The following is a 26631-nucleotide window of genomic DNA, read 5'->3' on the forward strand; positions in this document are numbered from 1 at the left end:
CTGCATAGAAGTTAAATAAAAAGAGTGACAATATACAGCCTTGATGTACTCCTTTTCCTATTTGGAACCAGTCTGTTCCATGTCCAGTTGAGCTGCATACAGATTTCTCAGGAAGCAGGTCAGGTGTTCTGGTATTCCCAACTCTTGAAGAATTTTCCACAATTTATTGTGATCCACACAGTCAAAGGCTTTGGCATAGTCAATGAAGCAGAAATAGGTGTTTTTCTGGAACTCTCTTGCTTTTTCGATGATCCAGCAGATGTTGGCAATTTGATCTCTGGTTCCTCTGCCTTTTCGAAAACCAGCTTGAATGTCTGGAAGTTCACAGTTCATGTATTGTTGATCCCTGGCTTGGAGAATTTTGAGCATTACTTTGCTAGTGTGTGAGATGAACACAATCGTGCGGTAGTTTGAGCATTCTTTGGCATTGCCTTTCTTTGAGATTGGAATGAAAACTGACCTTTTCCAGTCCTATAGTCACTGCTGAGTTTTCCAAATTTGCTGGCCTATTGAGTGTAAATTTGGCCTTGGAGTACAGGATGAAGCAGCGCCAAGGCTAATGGAGTTCTGCCAAGAGAATGCACTGGTCATAGCAAATACCCTCTTCCAACAACACAAGAGAAGACTCGACACATGGACATCACCCGATGGTCAACACCAAAATCAGATTGATTATATTCTTTGTAGCCAGAGATGGAGAAGCTCTATACAGTCAGAAAAAACAAGACTGGGAGCTGACTGTGGCTCAGATCATGAACTCCTTATTGCCAAATTCAGACTTAAATTGAAGAAAGTAGGAAAAACCACTAGACCATTAAGGGATGACCTAAATCAAAACCCTTATGATTATACAGTGGAAGTGAGAAATAGATTTAAGGGACTAGATCTGATAGACAGAGTGTCTGATGACCTATGGACCGAGGTTTGTGACATTGTATAGGAGACAGGGATCAAGACCATCCCCAAGAAAAATAAATGCAAAAAAGCAACATGGCTGTCTGAGGAGGCCTTACGAATAGCTGTGAAAAGAAGGGAAGCAAAAAGCAAAGGAGAAAAGAAGAGATATACCCATTTGAATGCAGAGTTTCAAAGAATAGCAAGGAGAGACAGGAAAGCCTTCCTCAGTGATCAGTGCGAAGAAATAGAGGAAAACAATAGAATGGGAAAGACTAAGGATCTCTTCATGAAAATGAGAGATACCAAGGGAATATTTCATGCAAAGATGGGCACAATAAAGGACAGAAATGGTATGGACCTAACAGAAGCAGAAGATATTAAGAAGAGGTGGCAAGAATACACAGAAGAACTGTACAAAAAAGATCTTTATGATAATCATGATGGTGTGATCCCTCACCCAGAGCCAGACATCCTGGAATGTGAAGTCAAGTGGGCCTTAGGAAGTACCACTACGAACAAAACTAGTGGAGGTGACGGAATTCCAGTTGAGCTATTTCAAATCCTAAAAGACGATGCTGTGAAAGTGCTGCATTCAATATGTCCATATATAAGGATATGAATTATTGTGATTGTGTCATTGTGATCAGTTATAATTGTTGCCCCACTAGTTTATTTGGGCTTCCATAGTCGCTCAGGCGGCAATGAATCTGCCTGCAATGCAGGTGCTTTGGGTTCGATTCCTGGGTCAGGAAGATCACCTGGAGAAAGGAATGGCAACCCACTCCAATATTCGTGCCTGGAGATTTCCTAGGACAGAGTAGCTTGGCAGGCTACAGTCCATGGGATCACAAGAATCGGACAGGACTGAGTGATTAACACTCCACTAGTTTATTTTGATCTTTTCGGAGTCCAAGGGCCACAGCTTGTTCATCTTTGTGAATACAAAGTAGATTCTTAACATGTTTCTTCAATTAAACAGAAGGCATATGAAATGTGACAAAGGTGTAGCCAACTGTTAAAAGGTGAAATGACTGGTGTCTGAGACACAAAGATCAGTCATTTCTTTATACTCCTTTATCGAGGCATAATTTACATGCTATAAAATGCACAAATTTTAAGAGATGACATCTGACAAACCCATGCATTTAGGTAACCACCATACCAGTCAAAATGCAGAATATTCCCATTATCTCACATTTCCCTCTGTGCTTCCCTGCAGTCAATCCCACACTCCACTCCAACCTCGGGGAACTACTTATCTGCTTTCTGTCTTATAGATCAGCCTCACCTGACAGCTTAACTTTTACACTAAAACTGTTTCCTTGTTTCAACCTAAATGATCTGAATCTATGTAATCAACTCATATATAGTAACATGAAAGCTATATATAATGTACCAGGGGTTCAGGATAGGTGACTGGTGAGCAGAGGGGTAAATTTTAGTTGGAGAAGCTCGTAGACATTTAATTCTTGACACTTGTGTTTTTGGTTTGCTTGGTTTTTACTCATTTTAGACATAAGCCTAACCTGTAAGCAAGATAGAGTACTTTTTATTCTTCACTATGGAACCCTGAGTTCCCACAAGGTGCAGACTGAAAGCTGGAAATCCAGGCCCTGTCGTTTGGAGCCAAGTTTCCAGTCTACTTCTATCTTTTTTTTAATTATTTATTTTAATTGGAGGTTGATTACTTTACAATATTGTATTGGTTTTGCCATACATCAACATGAATCTGGACCGACAGTTCTTTAGGGAAAAGTATTAGTGAAGGGAGGAGAAAAAAAAAAAAAAGATGTGTCCTGGGAATTGAGGTTGTAGGAAGGCGCCCCTGAGATCTAGGCAGTTCTGGAAGTTCTTTCGGGGAAACGCTCCAAAGACACCCGGAGCGCATTGACTTGAAGGTCTGCACCCTGAACCCTGCGCCCGGGGACGGGGCAAAATCCCTCCGCAGACTCCGCGGAGCTCACGGGGTTGGTAGCCCCGCGGCCGGGAGGAGGTCAGGGTGGCGTAGGGGTCAGGTCCGGACATGGCCTGCAGACTCAGCGCTGGACACACGCACTCACACAAAAGAGGCCGGAAAGTGGCGGGAGGAAGCGTCCGCGTCACGCGGGCCGTAGCCAGGAGTCTGGCGCGCCCGCCCCGCCGCGTCCCAGGTACTCGGCCCGCTGGTCCCATCGCTCCGCCCGCGCCTCCGCCACCGCCACCGCCACCGCCACCACCGCGGCGCCGCCAATGAGACTCCTCCCGCTTCTAGGTAAGTGCCAGGTGCCCGGCGGCCAGGGCTGCCCGGACCAGCACCTGTAGGGAGTATGGTATTTCTAAGGTGGTACTCACGGGCCAAGTGCATTTCGCCAAGACTCCTGGGAGAACTGAAAAAGCCCTTCCCAGGATGTTTTTCTCCTTGGCCTTTCAACGCTGGGGTTCGATATTCAGTACCCAGGGACTAAGTCATCTCTTTGTTCCTGCTGACCAAGTCCCCAAAGTCCCAGACTTTGACCTCTCTTCGGATTGTCCCTCAAAAAATCTGGGAACTTCAAACCATTAACACTTGTGAGAGGTTTCCTGGCCTTGTTTCAAGGGGGACTGCTGGCCCAGACTTTGAGTTTCTTAAAAATCGACATTTTGACGATACTGTGTAGAAAAATAATAAATCACATCTTTGAAGCCAAATTAATTCTGGTTTAGACACTATATACAGCCCTATGTGAAGCTGGGATTTATAATTGAGTGTTTAAGAATCTCTTGTTACCAGATAAGGCCAATTTATCTTGGATGACAGTTTTCAGAATAATGACTTGCATGATTCATAACTGCCCATCTCAAGCAGGCTTGTCTTGAGAAGGACTAGGACAACAATAAAAAAAGGAACGTCCTACCGCTTTTCCTTATCTTTTCCTAACAGCCCACAAAATACCATTGCCAACTTTGTTTACAAGAACTGTGAAATAAAGGCTTGTACTCTCTTACGCTGCAAGTTGTTGGTCATGTTTGAATGGCGTCCCGTTTCTGGAAGCTCAGTCTTTGACAAGTACATGGAGGGGTTTTTTGTTTTTTGTTTTGTCCCCTTCTAATGGGAGAAAATATAAAATAAACTTTATTATGGAAAAAACAGAATTTTGAAAGATCTTTAGAACACAGGAAAAAGAAAAAAAAACATTAATTGCATTTGTCCTGCTCGATGATATGATACATTGCTTTTCATCTTAAAACAACAGATTTGACTTTGAGAAGACCCAGATACTCAGTTCACCTTGATTTCTTTCTGCACAGAGTCATTCCCCGAGTACGGATATTGTTTTACAGTCATGCAACTACATTTAAAAGTATCTCACCTCTGGGTGAAAGGTCCAATGATATTAGAATACTGTTTTCTTTATAAAGCCAGGTTGATTACTGTGTTTCAACTTGGTTGAGATTTACTTGATAAATGTTGAGAATGAAGAAAAATGTTAATTCCTGCTTGTGTCCTGTTATTTACCTAAATTCTCCTTTAGGGAATTCTCATAAAGTATCTAGATGGGGGAAAAAAAAGAAGGATATTAATGTATATATTGTCTAATTCAACAATGGAAGAAGGTTTTTATTTTTGAAAAGGTGTATTCTCTACTTTCCTTAGTGGGTTTTTCCACTTTGCTGAATTGTTGCTGCACTCAAAACTGTACCAAGACGCCTTGTCACCCAAATGCAAAATGTGAAATTCGGAATGGAGCTGAAGGCTGCTATTGCAACACTGGATATTCAGGAAATGGTGTCACAATTTGTGAAGGTAAACAATGTTTATTACCTCTTTTGTTGTGTATTTTAATATTAAGTTCTGATATGACTGCTTTTTTTCTAATCTAGAAATTAAGTTGTCTTTATACTGCTTGATTTCATGCTATTGGTAAAAAAAAAAAAAAGAAAGAAAGAAAGCTTAATTAACTAAACAATAAATTTGAACTTCACAGGTCAAACTTTATACTCGATTATGGATTTTTGGTGATTCCATGCATATCTTATTGGGTTAGTTAGAAAGTAGTTCCATAAAATGGCATGGAAATATCTGAATGAACTCTTGGCCAATCCGATAGTTTGGGTAGATTGCCCTTGAACTTAAGCTGGAAAACTAGGTTGCAGAGAGCAAAGTCAATACTTTCAGGGAAAAAAGCACAGAGAATTCATGACGACCAGGCTATATCCATATGTGATGCATTTAGAAACCTTCCTTAGTACTTGAGTATCTAAATTTGAGAATATCATTAAGAGATTCAAATTTTTTCTCCTCTGTACTCTGAACATATACCCTGGAGAGAGAGAGAGAGAAAATTTTGAAATATATTCTGTTCTGAAATAGTAGATCTTGTTTATGGAACTTTAGGCTAAAGCCTGGAGAAAGAACTCCAGGAAAGTTCCTTTGAGGTTACAGTTTAACCTGTTGGCTTGATGAACAGAACACCATCTGATAATCAAATTTAAGTGATTTCTTATCTGTCATCTCCATCATTATCATGCCTCTTCTTTCCTCAGTCTTTACTGAATCTTTATTCTCTTTCATTTTTAGTAGAATCTAGTTTAACTAAGTCAATAGGGCAAAATTCTCTGTAGGAGAAAGCAAGAAAAAAAAAGTTTCAACTTAGATAAATTAGTTTTAAAATATAATTAAATGGCAAGTTCAGATTAGAACTTTGTAGTATTACACTCCTAAATGTATTTAAGATAACATGAACTTTTTCTAATTAAGCCAGCATATTGTACATTGTTAATATTGTGTGTGTTTGCATATAGCATAAACAAGTTGCATCTTATGATTCAATTTGATAGGTTTTTAAAAAGATTAAATATGCAGTATATAGTAAGGCCAGACCTCATCATAATTAGTTTAATGTTTAAAAAATGTGGAGCAAAGCTACAGTTGCTTAATGGTGCATTAGATCAGGCATTTCTCCTTGTAATATATAGCCAAGATTTGTAATTTACTATTGTACAAGCACTACAAAACTCTTTCCGTAAATAATCTTGAATTTTTATTGTGTATTTAATTGAATGGCATTATGGCAAGTTGATAGTTGAGTGACCTTCAAAATATGGCATCAGACATATTAGTGTGTTTTTCCACTAATCATTGCAAATTATACCAGAGTACTTTATAAGCAGTGTTGCCTTTTTGTTCTTTAGATACTTTTCAACTATCATGATTACCGTCATTAACATCAGTAATTTTTCACAATTTGGACCCTCATCAGTCAACCAGTTCATAATCATGTTTTTAATGATTTCTTTAGAAAATACATCTTCCATTATCCAATGCAGTTGTTTTTTCCCCCTGCAGTTAAGTCAATAGCCAGCTGAAGGGGAGAAAATATTTTCCATTGAAAAATAAAAATATTTCAAGACCTTTGGCGCTGCACTTCATTTTTAAACAGAACACAGTTTTTAATGGGATTTTTTTTCTTTTAAAATTCTTCTTAAATTCCCTTCTCATTTAAAGAATGGTACATATTCACTTGTGTTGATATTCACTATTTGAGGTTTATAATATCCTCTTAAATTGTTCAATCAGTGATTTTCATCTTTTTCACCTTTTATTAATTCACTGACAGATTTGACACTTTTTTTCAGTAAATACATTTACTCTGATTTTTGGAATTAAAACATTTTTAACTTCTGAATCATCTAGGTTATATTTTGGGCATGAATAATCTTGTTGCCTTTTTCTCATCTCTAAAGAGCTTCTCATCTTTCCTACTTTTCTCTAAGATTGTTAGTAGACCACTATGAAATCACTGGGCAGAATTTTTGTTACAGAGGATGCCTACATTTTGAGCAATGAAAATTGTTTTTTTTTTTTTGGAATTATAAATATCATCTTCATTCCCTGATATCTCAGTTGGTAAAGAATATGCCTGCAATGCAGGAGACCCCAGTTTGACTCCTGGGTTGAGAAGATCCGCTGGAGAAGGGATAGTCTACCCACTCAAGTATTCTTGGGCTTCCCTTGTGGCTCAGCTGGTAAAGAATCCACCTGCAATGCTGGAGACCTGGGTTGGATCCCTGTGTTGGAAAGATCCCCTGGAGAAGGGAAAGGCTATCCACTTCAGTTTTCTGGCCTGGAGAATTACATGGATTGTATAGTCCATGAGATCACAAAGAATCGGACACAACTGATTTTCACTTTCATTATCTTTATAAAATTTGTCTCCCTCAAAGACCTCCCAAATAAATATCATGATAATAACCCAACCTTACTAAATGTATTCTGTTCCAAGAGTTAGTTTTGAATAAGTTATTTAGACTTTGGATTACACAGTCCCATAGAAACAAGTTTTAATAGTAGTGATTTTGTCTCATTAATTATTTTTTTATTAAACAAGTACTTATTATGTTCATCATCATTATCATTATCACCATCATCATTAGGATAGTTAATATCTACTCTGTACTTAGTCCACTATATTAATTAGCATAACACCTTTATCCATTATTATTCCCATTATATCTACAAGGAAATAGAGTCTTAAGAAGGTAAAGTGAAAAATCTCAAGTGACAAAACAAATAAGTAGAGGAGCCAGGATTTGAACCCAAGTCTATCTCATCCAGTGCCTATATTATTACTCACTGTGTTTGACCATAAGGCCTCTGCTTATCAGATACTGCTCTGCCCTTGGGTTAAAATTATAAATAGGAAATTGGCCTTGATTTCTAGTATATCTGGGGTCAGTCACAGAATTATATTAATAATTTGACACAATGTTATAAAAGGTATTAGAAGAGGTAAATTTGAAACGTCCAATCAACTACAAGGAACTTTGTGAGTGGAGGTGACATTTATACTCAGAATTGAGAATAAATTTGTTTTATTAAGATCAACTTAATAAAGATCGACTTATTAAGGTGAGCTTCCCTGGTGGCTCAGGGACAAAGCATCTTCTTGCAGTGCAGTAGACCCAGGTTCGATCCCTGGGTTGGGATGATCTCCTGGAGAAGGATACGGCAACCCATTCCAGTATTCTTACCTGGAGAATTCATGGACAGAGGAGCCTGATCGGCTACAGGCCATAGGGTCACAAGGAGCAGAACAGGAAAAACACCCACATTAAGATCAACAAAGTGACCAAGAGAAGTCAGGCAAAAGGAATCAGCAGTAACAAAGGCCTAGAAGTTGAACATGTGTTTTGTTTGCTTTTTTGTTTTGTTTTGAGGAGCTCCAGTTATTTCATGCTGACTATATATCACAGTATATATTAGTTGAGGGATCAGTGGAAATTAAGTCAAGATGTCAAAGGTATGGACTTTGTTCTGTTAACCAAAAAGGAACCACTGGTAGATATTAAGTAGCTGAATTACAATGATAAGACTGTTGATATTAGAAAGATGACTCCCTTAGGTAGAGTAAGAATGGATTAGTGAGGGTCAACCCACAAGAGGTCACTTACCCAACCCGTAAAACCAATAATACTTTATATTTGTACAGTTCATTATAGTTTATGCTGCTTCTACCCAGTGTATCTTTATTCTTATATCAAGCTTTTGAAATATAAACTACAGATGCTGTCTTTTACTGACAAACACCAATATAACTGATTATAGCTGTTAATAGCTTCTGTTGAGCTCCATGCTACAGCCTTTACATATGAGAGAAGTAGGACTCTGCAAGCTTGAGTGAGTTTTCCAAGATCCCAAGGGTAATGTGGTAAACCTAGGACTCAAACCCTGGAATCTCAGCCTTCTCTAGATTACCAAAAATGTCAGTGTATTATCAGTCACCTGACATAATCCAGGCAGTACAGATTTTTAAATCAAATTGTTGGAACAGTATAATTTTAACAAGAGTTTATTTATTACCACTTTATTGAAGTATTAATGATAATTTATTTATACACATATCTTTATGCTGACATGTAAGTACATTTTAAGATAGGAGGTGAAAAAGATTGTGTAGAAATTTTGGGGTATGGTTAAAGACTATTGAAATTTTTGAAATTTAACTCTAAAATGTAGGTGATTTTAATTCTTTAAATATATATTATTATTCCTATTCCTTATGGTTCTCAGTACATTTTTGGTTACCTTCTAGTGCACAGTAGTTTACAAATATAGGAAGTTAAAGATCCCTCCTCTCCCAGGTAATGATGTTATAAAAGGGAAGAAGGTAGGAATGGCTGAAATAATCTTTGGGTACACCTAAAACACTATTGCTTGAGTTGGAATAAACTGAGCTGTGAGAAGCAAGAAGCAGGAGCAAGGTGGAGGATGCAGTTCAGTGCATGTTTGGGTGAAAGGATGGGGTTGGGGTAAGAAAATAGTCTCTACTCTCGTATCAGCTCACTAAGTAGGGCAATATTTTTGGAAGTTTCATGTAGTCAGAATGGGTAGGAGGAAAACACTTGTCCCAGGTAGGAAGAGGAAGGGTCAGGAAGGATGTAATTGACTGCTTGTATGCATGTATAAAATTTTTTCACAGCTCGAGACATGCTATTATGAACCACATCACAGGCACTTTACAGAAAATAATGAAGTCTTGGTGCCTAACTCAAGGAGACACTGTATGATTAAAAAGTAGTTTTTCATTATTATCTAATAACCATATGTATGCCTGTAAAATTCAACTGGAAGAATATCATAATAAACTAGAGAGCAGTATCAGGCTGGTAAAGGTAGAGAGAACAGTGTGACAGTAGCTATCTAAGAGCAGAATGTGGGAGAAATATTAATTAAAATGGTCCACTAACATGAATCTGCCCAGGATAAAATAGAAGTGCTGGGAACATGTAATTGCTTCCATAACAATTTTTTTTTCAGTAATAAAGAGGAGGCTTATCAAAATAGGCAAAGCAACAGTCATCAAAACAGATACAAAGCATGCAAAAATGTGTGTGTTGTGTACAAGCACATCGGTTAACACAATTAGGTATACTCTAAACTATGTCCTGCAAATAATAACTGTAGTTATAAATATTTAATGAAGTAATAATGTCTGTAGTAGAAATGTGACCAGAAAAATAGCTCTTCTTTGCTCACATCTCAATGATATTTCATATTTAATAATGATACATACACATAGTCATGGCTCTATGATGTGTGTATATGTATACACATATATCTTTTGTCTTTTATGAAGTATAATTATATTCTGCATGTAAGTGATTTTTAAGAACAAACATGCTGAACAAGCTAATGGGTGTCATTCATTTCTCACCCAAGTAAATATCATTGTAAGATAGTTCATTTATGAAAATGATGCTATTGGTGCTCAAAACTGTTCTCGGACTTTTATTTATAATTTATATATATGACATAAATTGAATTTAAATTATTAAAAAATATATATATTTTTTTCCTGTCCTCAATGACAGTGAGATTTTGAGAGATTTTTGTTTAATTTTCAAAATCTGATGGGTAACTGTTAGCCAAATCTGATGGGTAAAGTAGATTAATTGCCAAAATGATGTTAAGAAAATGGTGTGTGTTTATAAATTAATGTGTGGTGAAATATTTTTCATGAGTAGTATGGAATGAAACTTTTTTGATTTTGATATATTTTGATATTGCATGTAATAATTGCAAGATCACTGTGAATAAATATATCAACATTCAAGTTGTTAATTTTCATTAGGATGCTTATGTTGTTATTTGTTTAAATATAGATATATCATATTCATGCATTCAATTCATAAACATTATCTGTTCTTCATGAATATAATTCCAAAGAGCAAATGTAACAAAGAAAAGTCTAATATACTGATGAACTAGATTCTGTATCAACTTATTTAAAAATGTTTTCACTGATACAAATATTTTATAAAATAAATATTATAGTGTAGGACAAAATGTCATAAAATGTGTCAGCGCATTTTTGGGGAAACAGAGCAAGCATTTTCATATATGATAAAGCATCATCATTACTTTTAAAATGACTGAGAAAAAAGCAAAATGATTTCCTCATTCCAGCAGTTAGAATATTCATTTTGTCCCTGTCTTTTTTGAAACTTGTTATAGTTTTGAAAGTTTAAAAATTGATACACTTAATAATTTAATATACTGACATTCTATTTATCTTACCAAAAAAGATGGTCTGTCAGTTTAGTTTTGCCATGATGAGGCCAATTAAAAAGTCTGGCTACCTAAGTGAGTATTTATTAAGTCGGTTTGGAACAAAAACAAAGAAAATTAATCTTTAAAATATACCCATATGTGTCTTCTGTGGAGTTACAAACCCAGAAGGTACAGTGGATCAAAACTGCCTGGATCAGTTTCCACTAGAGAAGTGATTTTTCACAGCAGATTCTGAATCTTGTCTTTTTTGTCTTAAGGCTGAAAATGGATATCTTTTGAATATTTGATTTTCATTTCTCATCTGGCGTAATCAGCACTTCTGGTAGTTTATCTGCAACTTTTCTTATCCTTTTCTACTTATTATTTGTAGCTCAGTTGGTAAAGAATCTGACTTCAGTGCAGGTGACCCGTGTTCAATTCCTGGGTCAGGAAGAACCCCTGGAGATGGAAATGACAGGCTGTAGTCCATGGAGTCACAAGGGTCAGACACAACTTAGTGACTAAACCACCACCATCACCACCTTTTGTGATATTTGAGCTTAGGAGTAGAGAATTTAGTAGCAGCCAGTGCCAGCGTTTTCTTTCATTTCTTCCTTTCTCTTTCTCTTTTTTCCCCTCTTTGCCCCCCTTCTCTACCTTCCTGTCTTTCCTTTTCTCCAGTCCTTGGAAGGAGGTGCCTTATGATTTTTGTCATTGTTCAGTCACCCAGTCATGTCCAGCTCTTTGCGGTCCCATGAACTGCAGCATGCCAGGCCTCCCTGTCCCTCACCATTTCCCAAAGTTTGCACAAGGTCATGTCCATTGCTTCCGTGAGGCCATGTCATCCTTCAACGCCCTCTTCTCCTTCTACCCTCAATCTTTCCCAGCATCAGGGACTTTTCCAGTGAGTCAGCTGTTCGTATCAGATGACCAAAATAGTGGAGTTTCAGCTTCAGCGTCAGTCATTCCACTGAGTATTCAGAGTTGATCTCCCTTAAGATTGATTGGTTTAATCTCCTTGCTGTACGAGGGACTCTCAGGAGTCTTCTCCAGCACCACAGTTCAAAGGTATCAATTCTTTGGTGCTCCGTGTTATTTATGGTCCAGTTCACACAAGTGTACGTGACCATTAGGAAGACCATAATCTTGACTATACAAACCTTTGTCAGCAGAAGAATGTCTCTGCTTTTCAACACACTGTCTAGGTTTGTCATTGCTTTCCAGACAAGAAGCAAACGTCTTTCTTATTTCATGGCTGCAGTCACCATCTGGGGTAATTTTAGAGCCCAAAGAAGAGGAAATCTGTTACTGCTTCCACCTTTGCTCCTTCTGTTTGCCATGCAGTAATGGGGCCAGGTGCCATGATCTTCATTTTTTTAATATTCACTTTTCAGCCAGCTCTTTCACTGTCCTCCTTCACACTCATCAAGAGGCTCTTTAGTTTCTCTGCTTCCTACCTTTAGAGTGGTATCATCTGCATATCTGAGGTTGTTGATGTTTCTCCCGCCTATCTTGATTCCAGCCTGTAACTCATCCAGTCTGGCATTTCTCATGATGCACTCAGTGTATAGATTAAACAAACAGGGTGACAGCAGACAGCCCTGAAGTACTCCTTTCTTGATCTTGAACCAGTCATTTGTTCCATACAGAGTTCCAACTGTCGCTTCTTGACCTGCATACAGGTTTCTCAGAAGAAAGGTAAGATGGTCTGTCCCATCTCTTTAAGAGCTTTCCACAGTTTATTATGATCCACACAGTCAAAGGCTTTGGCATAGTCGATGTAACGGGTAGATGTTTTTCTGGAATTCCCTAGCTCTGTATGATCCATTAAATGTTGGCTGTTTGATCTCTGGTATGGCTTTTAAGTAATATTTAAAGAATATTTGAAGATTTAGAAATCTATGTCTCAATAATATTACATCCACATTTTCTTTCATATGTAAAATATTACTAAAAATTTTTGAGGAAGTAAAATTTTTGTAAAACAAATGTATTTTTATACACTCCAAAGAAATTTCTTAGGAAATGAATAATAATGCAAAATTGAAAATGTATGAACTCTACTGTGCTTCTAGATAGCTGTGTAACAAGTTTTTTTTTTTAATGAGGTGCCTATTTCCTTGTGACTTCTTGTACTAAATGGAAAATATAACCTATTAAAAACTGAGGGTCTGAATTAACCCAAGGCTTACATTCCAGGATGCATGCTTTCTGTGAACTTCATCCAAATAAATAAAACACCTTTGCCAACTTCAGAAATTCTTTTCCTTGTAACTAGAAGTATGACCTCTTTCATCTGTTGTCAAGTAAGGTCACACAATAGAGAAAACAACTCAAGCACAATAATTAGGTAGAATGTCCTCAAAACATCCACTCTACAAGATTACAAATTCTTTTACTGTATAAAAAGAGAAAAATAAAGGAATAAACCATTATAAAAACTTTAAGCTAATATTTTATTTTTAAAAAGAGAAGGAAAAAAGGACTTATGTCACTTGAGTTTTGCTGATCAACTCCACAGTTTTAAATTTGAAAAGTTCTCTAGTCTAATTTGACAGTGTCATTGTTCAGGAATCATTTTTCTAAGTCATTCTGTTTCATGTTTATCTCAGAGGACAATTATGAGAATGAATGAGACACAAACTAAGAAGTAATCTGAGACCTTAAAGAAGAGTTTAACATGGATATATGATTTTGGATTTTCCCAACCAATTTATAATGAAATATGAAAATGTTTCTTCATGTAGAAGACTCATTTTTTTTAATTACTTTTTAATCAGTATTAGCTAGATGGATTCATTGCATATTTAGAATCAGAAAAGTAATATCAGATAACTAATGGCACAGAGAATTAAACAGAAATAGTAAAAGTCAACACAGAACTTCTGAGTTCGAATATTAGTAATCAAAAAGACTTGTTCAGATTTCTATGTTAAATCAATCCTAGGTAAGACGACTATCTGAGTTAACATTATCAAAGTATTGACTTTTTTTTCCAAGTGAAGACTATCATTTTCTTTGTTCTTACTGCAGGTTATAATGTTGATTCTTTATATATATATTATATTTATATATATATATCAGTTCAGTTCAGTCACTCAATCATGTCCGACTCTTTGTGACCCCATGAATCGCAGCACACCAGGCCTCCCTGTCCATCACCAAATCCTGGAGTCCACCCAAACTCATGTCCATTGAGTTGGTGCTGCCATCCAATCATCTCATCCTCTGTTGTCCCCTTCTCCTCCTACCCTCAATCTTTCCCAACATCAGGGTCTTTTCAAATGAGTCAGCTCTTCTCATGAGGTGGCCAAAGTATTGGAGGTTCAGCTTTGGCATCAGTCATTCCAATGAACATCCAGGACTGATCTCTTTAGGATGGACTAGTTGGATCTCCTTGCAGTCCAAGGGACTCTCAAGAGTCTTCTCCAACACCACAGTTCAAAAGCATCAATTCTTTGGCATTCAGCTTTCTTTATAGTCCCACTCTCACATCCATACATGACTACTGGAAAAACCATAGCCTTGACTAGACGGACCTTTGTTGACAAAGTAATGTCTTTGCTTCTTAATATGCTGTCTAGGTTCGTCGTAACTTTCCTTCCAAGGAGTAAGCATCTCTTAATTTAATGGCTGCAGTCACCATCTGCAGTGATTTTGGAGCCCCCAATAATAAAGTCACCACTGTTTCCACTATTTCCCCATCTATTTGCCATGAAGTGATGGGACAGGATGCCATGATCTTAGTTTTCTGAATGTTGAGCTTTAAGCCAACTTTTTCACTCTCCTCTTTCACTTTCGTCAAGAGGCTCTTTAGTTCCTCTTCACTTTCTGCCGTAACGGTGGTGTCATCTGCATATCCGAGGTTATTGATATTTCTCCTGGCAATTTTGGCTCCAGCTTGTGCTTCTTCCAGCCCAGCGTTTCTCATGATGTACTCTGCATATAAGTTAAATAAGCAGGGTAGTTACCTGTGAAATAATTCCTTCTTAGTGTAGTCGTGGCTGAGTGGTTAAGAAGATGGACTAGAAATCCATTGGGGTCTCCCCACTCAGGTTCAAATCCTACATGGTATTTACCTGTGAAATATATATATATATATATATATATATATAAAACGACTTACTGACTTCCTAGGTGACTCAGCCATAATGTGTCCACCTTCCATTGCAGGAGACACAGGAGACTGAATTCAGTCCCTGGGTTGAGAAGATCCTCTGGAGGAGTAAATGGCAACCCACTCCAGTAATTCTTGCCTGGAGAATCCCATGGACAGAGGAGCATGGCAGGCTACATTCCATGGGGTCACAAAGAGTCAGACACTCAGTGAGCAACTGAGCATGTGCACACATGCACACACACACATGCTCTTATAATATGTGCTACTGATGATAAAGCATCAACAGCAATAAAATTAGATCAGTATTCATTTTTTGCATGCTAAGTGAACAAGACAGTTCTACCATCTTATACTTTCTGTTCAGTTATATCTTTAGGAAATGCTAGGAAATTTAAGGTGGCTCAGACAATGAAGAATCCACATGCAATGAAGAAGACCTGGCTTTGATCCCTGGGTTAAAAAGAGATCTTTGAGAAGGGCATGGCAACCCACTCCAGTATTCTAGCGTCCATGGACAGAGGAGCTTGATGGGCCATAGTCCATGGGGTCACAAAGAGTCGGACACAACTGAGTGACTGAGCACGGCAGAAGAAATTTAAAGGGCTTTGCAGGTGATGCTAGTAGTAAAGAAACTGTCCTCCAGTGCAGGAGACATAAGAGATAAGAGTTTGATACCTGGGTAGGGAAGATCCCCTGGAGGGGGAAACAGCAACCCACTGCAGTATTCTTGCCTGGAGAATCCCATGGACAGAGGAGCCTGGCAGACTAGTGTCCATAGGGTCACAAAGAGTTGGACATGATTGGAGCAACTTAGTACACATAGCCACAGGAAATTTAAGTGAAAATTGTACTCTAGATGTGGGATTTTCATATATTGTAAACTTCTTTTGCTTTTCAAGAAAATATTAGTGTAAAGAACTAAGAAATTTGGAGTTAGCACCTTTAACATCACAAAGTGACTGACTGAGTCTCGATTTTTTTGTTTTGTTTATTATAGTTCCCTATTTGTCAGTATTTTTAAATTGCCAATTTCATTTTGCAAAATTGATGATATTTCTTTTGTTCTTAGAATGTCAATTTTCTACAGTCCCAGTTTTGATAAGGCACCAGCACACATTATAGCCAAATCCCAGTCATTTGGAAGCAAATTAACCAGATTATCCATTTTCCCATTATTTGTCTTCTTCCTTATTTGGTCTCTTTAGTGCTTCAATAAGTAACTTCAGATTTACAGCTTATTCACAAAAAGAGTAATAATACTGATGTTAATTTGAGTGCTTTCTCTGAGCCACCTTCTATTCTAAGCACTTTACATGAATTTGTAAATTTAATCTTCATAACAACTCTGAAATAAAAGCTTATATTATCCTCAATTTATAGATTAAGTAATTTTCCCAGAGAAAACACATTCAAACAGTTGCCTCGTATGATCCTCAAACTACTGTGTGAGGTAAATCTGCAAATAATGAAATTGAATCTCATTAATAAAAAATGAATTATTGTGGTTTTTTCCCCTCCCACTTTGATTCTGCTTTTTTTCCCGCAACATTATCAAAACAACTGATAAAAATTAAAAAAATGTGTGGGGTATACATTTATGACACTTTAGGAATAAGTGCAGGGAAGTCAAAACTATCTACAAGCTTTAATATTTTGATGAAATTTGTAGACCAGGAACAGTTATTTTACTCCTGTTTATCTATGTCTTTAAAGCCCAGTGAATTGACAATAAGTGAAATCAGAGAGGATTCAAAAGAAGTCTACAAATTAAGAACAAACTTCTCAAAGCAGAATCTTGTGCTACAAGTGGAATAGTTCAGTGTACACAGAGCAGGCTTCGGTGAAGATGGTGTCTTTTCCCTGTGGTGGTCATCTTCTTTCTCTTGCCCAGAAAAGGAGTAGAAACTTAAGTGATTGGTTGACATTATTTTCCTAAGGCTATGCAGATTGGTCTCTTTCCCACTGGTGTTTGCTCCCAAATGAAGCCAAGAAAATACTCTCAAAGAAAACTTTGTCACCTGCCTGCCATCACTGAAATTGAAAATTAATGCCATCTTTCTGCCCATTCCCCACCTATGCTAACTGGAATAATGCTGGAAACTTCCTATGGCACACCCATATATACAGGAAACTCAGAACTCTTGTGCTGAAGAATTTGCAATTGTCTGGCAGACAGAATTTAGGCCAAAATACCTGTGATAATCAACATTGTTCTTTAGTTATAAACATGACGGTCATTTAAGGATAACCAATCATTGGAGAAAAGCCAAAAATACAAACACAAAGATGAATAAACAGAACAACTGGCCTAAGAAAGATACTTTCTAAGGAGAGGAATGAGGTTAAAGGAAAAATTCTAGTTGATACCCTCAAAGAGATTCTCAGAAAGTTTACATCCAAACAAAACAAATAAAATATGCTTGTGTGTATGAAAAAGGTATCATACCACAAAACACTTTCTTCTTTAGTGTATTCTATAACCTTTGTGCTACTCAATTCCTTGTGCTTTGTTTTTCCTTTTATTCATCTCCTTTTGTAGCAATCCCTCAAGACATTAAGCTGGTAAAATTGTCAGTAATGCAAGCAATTCTTAAAAAGAGAAGATTGAGACAGAAGTCTCTATTCTTGGGTTTTCTCTCCTATAGAAATGATCACACATAGAACAGGGAAGCTACAAATTTCAAATTTGCTTACACATCAGTGGAGGATACCTGTGGACTGCATAAGTCAAAATATTCTTAAATTCATCAGTTCAATACAATCTGCCTTTTTATAATAACCCACTTTCATCCCCTTGCTACATCTCTCCCAAATCCCTTCCCTACTTTATCCTAAAGGTGAAACAGGGTAGTCAGTATGTTTTCTGATCCTAATTCCATGACTTACTGATGAATTTTCACGTTGTGATATCACTAGTATTGGGATAGAGCTCATACGTGGTACCTAAGAAAACTGCTGCTGCTGTTGCTGCTAAGTCGCTTCAGTGGTGTCCGACTCTGTGAGACCCCATAGATGGCAGCCCACCAGGCTCCTCTGTCCCTGGCAAGAATACTGGAGTGGGTTGCCATTTCCTTCTCCAAGCATTGTTGTTGAAAAGTCCCTGCTCCATTTAACTGAACTCAAGATTTATTTTTGATTCACTTATAACTTCTGTGGTTATAATAGTGCAATTATCTGCAGTTTCCAACCTATGTTGTTTGTTTTCCTTGAGTGAGTTCCTGAATTCACTGGCTAATATACTTGATAGTCACTACCAAAAAAAAATCTTATCTTTCTGCTCCAATGAAATATATTTATCTTCTGATCTATATTATTCCCAGATTAAGGAAATAATATACAATAGAGGAGCAGAAAAATAATACTCAGAGACTGAAAAACTAAAAGGCAAAGATGGAAACTATGAGAACAAAACTGAGAAACCAAACACAGAGAACCGAATACCCATCCAATCAAAGTCTTATTGAAGAGGGGTCAGGCAAGATTTAGCAAAAGAAATAACAAAAGATATAAGACATTTTCCCAAAGCTTAAGAAACACAGGAGTCTTCATTTAAAGTATCCTCCAATATTCACCTGTCTTTTGCACAATATGTTTGTGCCAAACATTTCAGCTTTTGTTTAAGGAATACCTCTATTGATATCTTGCTATAAAAGAGGAGTATAGTTTACTTTATAATCTGTCATTTTTATTTATACAGGCAACATGTTTATTTCCTCTATGCACCTAAATAATAGAATATATAGGCTTCTTCATTCATATAGCATAGTTGAAAACCTACTCAAATTATAGTGACAAAAAGTGCTTTTCAAAAAGACATTTGAGTGACTCTTACAATCGGGAGAGTGAGCAGAGGCCGAGCAGCCAAGATGTATCCATGACACTACAAGAAGATTTTCTGTCAGTCCTTTAGGCCGCCATTTCTATATTCCTCTGCTTCCACTTAACTTCTACTTCATTTAAGCCCTTTTCTGATACTGCTGCTGCTGCTGCTAAGTCGCTTCAGTCGTGTCCGACTCTGTGCGACCCCATAGACAGCAGCCCACCAGGCTCCGCCATCCCTGGGAGTCTCCAGGCAAGAACACTGGAGTGGGTTGCCATTTCCTCCTCCGATGCATGAAAGTGAAAAGTCAAAGTGAAGTCGCTTAGTCATGTCTGACTCTTAGTGATCCCATGGACTGCAGCCTACCAGGCTCCTCCGTCCATGGGATTTTCCAGGCAAGAGTACTGGAGTGGGGTGCCATTGCCTTCTCCATTTCTAATACTAATTATAATTTAAGAGAGGAAGGGTATGTTTTAGAAATCTTGCAGTATTACCCTGTCATCTTAAAATAATTACTACTCCAAAGTTTTGTCTTCCAGGTTTCCATTATTCAGTTCAGTTCAGTTCAGCCACTCAGTCATGTCCAACTCTTTGTGACCCCATAGACTGCAGCACACCAGGCCTCCCTGTCCATCACCAACTCCTGGAGTTTACTCAAACTCATGTCCATTGAGTTGGTGATACCATCCAACCATCTCATCCTCTGCCATCCCCTTCTCCTCCCGCCTTCGCTCTTTCCCAGCATCAGGGTCTTTTCAAATGAGTCAGTTCTTTGCATCAGGTGGCCAAAGTATTCCATTATTAGATCCTTTTTTTATATCCTTATTACTAACTAAGACCCAGCCTTGTAACTTGACCTCTCCTAGTATGTCATGCCCTAGTAACTAGATTCTTTGCAAAGTATTCCATTATTAGATCCTTTTTTTATATCCTTATTACTAACTAAGACCCAGCCTTGTAACTTGACCTCTCCTAGTATGTCATGCCCTAGTAACTAGATTCTTTGATAATATCTCATATAACTGTGCCAAGATATCTAAGGTCTCTCTTATTATTTATATGGACTAGTATATACAATCTTCCTGCAATGTGAGAGACCTGGGTTCTATCCCTGGGTTGGGAAGGTCCTCTGGAGAAGGGGAATGGCCACCCACTCCAGTATTCTTGCCTGGAGAACTCCATAGACAGAGGAGCCTTATAGGCCCCAGTCCATGGAGTCGGAAAGAGTCGGACTTGACTAAGCAACTTTCACTTCACACATGTGTGCACGTGCATGCACGTGCATGCACACACACATGCACACACACACACACACTAGTCCTGTTCAACTGAGACTCTTATGATAATGGTTGTTAATGTCTCTCTCAGCTTTGAAATTCTGATTCTGTTATTGTGAGACTTTTATTTGAACTTTTGTCAATTTAAATGTCATCTTTTTTAGTAACTAATGGATTTTCTGCTCAGTTTGGAACATGAAAGCAAACCAGATATGGATTTTTGTCTCTTGTCTCTAAGCCAGTGCTCTTTCCACTGTACCACACTGCTTTTTACCCTGATCTCTGGAGCTGACCAGTGCAGGTGAGGCTTTCCATCTACTGCTTGTGCTCACTTCTCCCTACTCACGGCCATAACACTATGATGAGCTTTTTTTTTCCCTGCTAAACCAAGATGTGACCTCGAAGTTCTTCAGACATATATTACACATCCATAGAGGTCACCAAATAAACAAAACGTATTTTCCATTATTTCCAGCATGAAAACCTGTTTCCTCAGTGACTTTCTCCGGTGAAAAAAAAAAAATTCTGGGCCAATCTTCAATGTATTACAGTGCTAAAAAGTAGGGAATTAAATATTATCTAATATGATCAGCAAGAGAAGTGCTGTGTCAGAGTCACTTGAATCATTCAGAAGAAACAAAAAGGCTATAAACGTTGATTTTCATATTTGCTCCCTTCTGGGAAAGGTTTAGACACTGTTGTATGTGGTTGAGAGTACCCCTTTTGAATAAAATAGTACACGTATTCATTTTGTGGAGAGGAGGGTTATGATTCATGTGAATTTATAAGTACCATTTAACGAACAATCTGGAACAAAATGCTACAAAATGGAACTTGTCCTTGTGTTGCAACTTCAAAGGAACATTGATAATCGTTTATTTATAAGTGTAATGAGCCAGGGAGTTTGAGAGAAGACTTAATCAGAGGGGCAGTCTTCTCAGCTGGAAACCTATATGTAAATTTCTCCGTTCTGAGGATTTCATGTATTTCCAGGCATCAAAATACTTTGTCAGACAATAAATGGGACAGGATAATCAATTGTGTGGGTGCTCAGGAGAGAAATAAGGCACTTTAAATGTTGGGACTATTATAAGCTTTGACTTAATGTCTAAGACTCAATACTTACATCAGTTTGCAAGGCCTTTTTTATTCTTGTATGTTCAGAATGATTGTTTGCTTTTTCATCTTTTCCTAATTCCTTTTTATTTTTGTATTAGTTCATTAATATTTGAATAAGTGTTGATGGAATCTACCTGCTTTTTAATGGTGCTTGGGGAATCCCAACAGTGACTGCTGTTTGAAAACGGTGACTAATTCTTATTTTTGACTGCATCCTTGGAAACTATCAAAATTCCTGGATACAGTCTGTAAAATACATGGATTGTTTTTTGAGTGGTTATTCTGATTGGTTGGTGCCCCATTCTTACTATTCCATGTCTGTGCTAAATTTACTAAGATATTGTGTATGATATTCCTGCTTGCATGGATCCACACTCAGGTTTGCTTGAATTCTCTACATTGTAACAAGACCCATACAGCAAGATTACCTTATGCATAATCCCATCCCAAGTATTTTGCTATAAATAAAGACTATCCGTTATAACCAGATGGAAAATGTATATGAATGATCAGTTCGCTTAATAAACTTTACATTGGTTTTCTCCAAATTGCCTTTCCCTGTTTCATTTTGAGTGATCAACTATGCAAGACTGAATTTCCATTAACTTACCTGTTGCTCTTTTGAACATTTTCATGAATTAAGAAGCAGTATGTCCTAAGGCAGGGTTGTTTCCCACATTGGCACTAATGCTTTGTGATGACCTCCTGTTTTTGAAGCACTCTGGCCCTAATCTTCAGAGTCCCAGTTGTCACATTAACTGTGGTATTTTTTTCTGCATCTTATGTGTAAAATATGCTGTTTTCATAGAAATCCTAGGAATTTTGAAATTATTGGCACTTCAAAAAACTATTTTCACTTCTAATCATAACAATTGTTCTTTAATTTCAGAAAATAATTTTTCTGTCATTGAAAATATCTGTCTCACATTTATCACTTTTTACAATGAACTGATCTTTCTAAGTACAGCGTTACACAAAGCTGTATGTACTCTTCAGTTACCTACTTAGGGTGAACTTTTGTCCTTTTTGCATTAATATGTACAAAGTAAGACTGTTATTAAAACAAATTTTGCTTTGTTTTTTAATCAAGCTCTAAATTTGGTTAAAATTGAATAGATTATAACATGAATGAAGTGGGAGGAAATAAAATACTCTCTGTACAATACTTTATTACAATTTTAATACTTGTAATATATAAAGATTGTGAAGAAAATATTGTCTTCATCCACAAAAATGTTGTGTTTAATTTTTGTAAATGTGTTTTAACCCTTCCTCAGAGTTATTCACCTTCTTGCTTTAGAAAACATTCTTTTCATTCTGTCTAGCAGTGCTGAAATCAACTAAAAGAGTATATGTTTAGGAGTATGTGGAAAAAATGCTTTGAAAAGCTCTAATGTATTATCTCAGATAATTTTTTCTTCCTGTCTTCTTGAGATATAATTTTATATCCCATATTTTATCAACTACCAAACTGGTCTCAAGAATATGAATTTACAATAAATAAATTTTTATAATTTGTTAGTGGCTGTATGAGATGATACCACTGGTAATGTACATTATACAGCATTTGTATAAAGGTATCATGATCATGCATTTTGAATGTTAAAAAATGAACAAATAATTTTTGTCTACCATGAAAATTGTAATTTTATGAATATTAAAACATTAAGGCAATATTATTGATATGTTTCAGCTCCTTTAACTGTTTAGTCCATTGCCATTGAGAGAAAAGGTACAAGGACTTACATTAGTGTTGTTTCGTGTGGAGTTGTGAGTAGGATGAGAATCAGTTATTAGGAGGAAAAACATTTTTTTTTAAAGAAATTAGAATATAGAGAAAGAACTCCAGCAGTTGAATGTAATACATGATGGTAGTTTACATTCAAGTCAATGAATTTTCATTAAAAATGTGATTATCTTGAGTGTCATTGGTCTGCAAAGTTCAATTCCTGCTAAGTCCTTTTACACGGAATTTACCGCATGGTTATGCTATTTTCCATGTTAACTTGATTTTTCCCGCAATTTTATGTTCAGATAATTTATATTACCAAGAAATCCAGATTAGTATACAGTTTCAGAGATTCTCTTTATAATTGTTTAAAAGTTCCTGAACAAATTGCTAGAAGATAGAATTCCAGATGTGTTCAAACCTTGTACTTAGTTTAAGGAGGAAATTAACACTTTGGTCCTTTATTTGCCATGGAGAAAGATAATGACATTCTCTAGGAAGATTAGAATCTAACCAAACATTGTAGGCTATATATAGCATACAGAGCCTTGTGCCATTTGTGAAAACGTTATCAGGGAGAAAACCCAATGACTGATTTTTTGAACTGTATTTTTTAGGGACACAGATTTAATTTAGAGATTATGGTTTGAAAATAAAATTTACTGTATGAGTGTTTTTAGCTGATAAGAAATTGATTTTGTGACCTCGCTACACATTAATTGAAACATCTGCCAGTATATCTTGAAGTGGTTTAAGGAACTGTAGACACTTGGAATCGCATCATTTCTTCATGTTAAACTTACTAGTTAATCACTGTTACCATTATAAAGAAAGAAACTAATTTTCATGTGAGGTCTGAATAATCTCCCTCTCTGGCATAATAAGTGGGATTTATGTAATTGACATTATATTTAGTTGTTTCACGATATTGAAGGTGGAGTCCTTTAATAGTGTTATTCTTACTGAGCAGTATGGTATTTTGTATTCTCTATTATCTTAAAGGTTATATTTATAAAACAAAAAATATTAAAGTGTGCATACATTAGCCCACTTAGACATAAAAATTATTATTTAAATTATTTGTTAAATTTTAAAATGTAGTTTTTAAAAAGTTACAGTAGAATGAAGGTAGTTATCAGTGTTCTGCATGTCTTAAATCTTAGCTTATTTAGCAGATATTAAGATGTGTTTACAGAGGAAAACCTGAATTGCAGAGGAGAGTTAAAACAAATTGTGAAATTTGTAGTCTTCCCAAAGAACACCAAAATGTTTTGAGATTATTTGGCTTGACTAATCAAATCAGTTATATATGCAATAATTATCCAGAAAAGTGAGCATCTCCACTTTATTTCTCTTTTGTGGATAAAACCTCAGAACTAAAATTTAGGTCATGGTTCTTTAGTGACATCATGCTGAAATGGCCCTCTGCTGATGAAAAACACATTCTAAGTATTAAAGAATTTATTATTAAAAATGTCATTAGAGTTATAGTTAACATTTAGAACTTGAGAAAGGAATCTGCTGTTTATTTGTGTATTTTTGATAATTAAAGTTGGCATGTGCAGATGACTAAATCAGTTTGAACAAAGTTGAACAGAAGTTGAGATAGTTCTAACACTTACTTGGTAGCTTTGTGTTTCTAGAAAAATGTTGATATTTTGAAATGAGACAATTCTATATCCTTTGTGTAGGAAAGGTTCTTATGCTAGGTTTCCTGGTGCCATATGGAGGATATGTTCTAAAGATCATTTCTGGACCTTTATAAACACAGAAACCTATTGAGAATACTAAAAAAGTGCAGCAAATCTCTGTTGTATATACAATGCAGGAAAGCAAGCAGATGCTTGATTATAGTGCTATGTTTGTTCAACAAATGTAATAATGCAGCAGTTTCATAATGGAATACCATGTGGAGAAGAATGTTTTTAAATATGTTTTTTACTTTGATTTCAGTTTATTAGTAAATAAATATATCAGAAAATTTTCAATAGAGGCATTAATTGGTTTATAGTCAATAATCTCTTTCTACTTATCATTTTAAACAATCTGATGGCCAATTTAAGAATAAAGAAGTATGAAGTTGATCTGAATTTAAGCAAAGTTTTAGATTATAACTCATAATACACTTTCCTTACTCTGTTGAGAAAACTTAAGATTTATCAATTATTGGAGATACAACTTTTAAAAAAGAATCCATCAATTCATACATTGTGATCAAAGGACTTTCTACTAACTGATACTTTAATATTTGGAGATCAGTTCCTTTATAATTGAAAAGAAATTGCCCTTATGACAGTATTAAAACTGAAGGACCCATGTAGAAATATGAAACGCTTAGAGAATATAATTTAAATTAAAATTTGACATATGGTTAGTATTCAAATCTGAATACTGAGTACAAATAATAAATATAGAAGGGAAAAATGGGTATTGTTTGTTTCAAAGTAGATTTCAGCACAGGAAGCATTTTAATGGAGACCCGCTTTGAAAATCTGTACCTCAGCATTTTAGAATCAGATAGTATTAACAGTTTAGACCAAGATTGATCAAATGTGATTTACAGCTTATTTGGGGAAGCAGGGCTATAGAAGAAGCACAGGTGCTGAGGAAGCCTCACTTGGGATCAAATCCTGGTTCTGTCATTTACTAGCTGTCATATTTGGACCAGTTTCTATGTCTTTAGTTTATAAATAGTCTTATCAACCTCAAAATATCTTATGCAGATACAAGAAGATAATAAAAGTATAGCACTTAAGTATGATACTGGCCATATAGAGAGGCCTCGGTAACTATTACTATTTCTATTGAACTATTACTAATGTAAATCTGTCAGTCACTTTCTGCCACATTTTTTTTTGGTAGGTTCATTCTTCGTCTACTTTCCCAACCATCCAGAAAATCAGATTAAGATCATGTAGGCAGCTAGGTTATAACAATGAAGTGCTCTTCTGCTTTTACCAAATTCCATGAACAGCAACACATATGAGCACTTAGTCATACACCTAGAATATAGGTATATTACCCCTCACTTGTTAATAGTTTATTAATCCTTAACTGACATTTTAGGCTTCCTGTGTCTGAAGGAAAAAAAAATTAATCACTCACTTACTCCTAATCTTTCTTTGAAGACTGATTTTCATTTAATTACCTTTGTTCCAGTCACCTGATTAGCTTGGTGGAAGCTGAATTTAAAGAAGCATATCTAGACAAAACCAATACAGTATTGTAAAGTAAAATAAAGTAAAAATAAAAATTAAAAAAAGAAGCATATTTAAAAAGAATGTTTAGGAACTAACTGGTTCCAGATTTTATACACACACATATATATATGCCAGTGAGTTATTTTCTTTTTTAATATTGAGCATCGAAGATGTGGTACCTAGTGGAGGATATAGAGTACAGTAGGACACCTTTAAAGAATGCAAATTCTCAGAAAACAGTTTATTCCACTTACTATGAATATTTATCATAATTTATTAATAAATATATTAATATTGCTTGAAAACACAGGAGTTATAAGAAACCTTGGAAAAAATCTACATATTGTGAAACTAATAATTTTCTTTGGCATAGCAAATCTCCTATTGAAATTAGCTATTTAAAAGTATGCAAAGATTATACATCAACTATATCTCAATAAAAATTAACAAAACAAAATGA

General features: G+C 36.2%; 1 protein-coding gene across 1 annotated transcript in view; it reads left to right on the forward strand.

The window, feature by feature from the left end:
* The first annotated feature begins 3051 nt into the window (after positions 1 to 3051).
* Positions 3052 to 26631, forward strand: part of ADGRL4 (adhesion G protein-coupled receptor L4) — a 133433-nt gene continuing 109853 nt past the window's right edge. Inside the window, exons 1-2 of the mRNA XM_052637875.1 lie at positions 3052 to 3148; positions 4511 to 4660. Coding sequence (XP_052493835.1) covers positions 3127 to 3148; positions 4511 to 4660 — 172 coding nt within the window. The 5' untranslated portion in view covers positions 3052 to 3126. The remainder of the gene's footprint in view (positions 3149 to 4510; positions 4661 to 26631) is intronic.

The sequence above is a fragment of the Budorcas taxicolor genome, chromosome 3 (assembly GCF_023091745.1).
Source record: "Budorcas taxicolor isolate Tak-1 chromosome 3, Takin1.1, whole genome shotgun sequence".
Lineage (NCBI taxonomy): Eukaryota > Metazoa > Chordata > Mammalia > Artiodactyla > Bovidae > Budorcas > Budorcas taxicolor.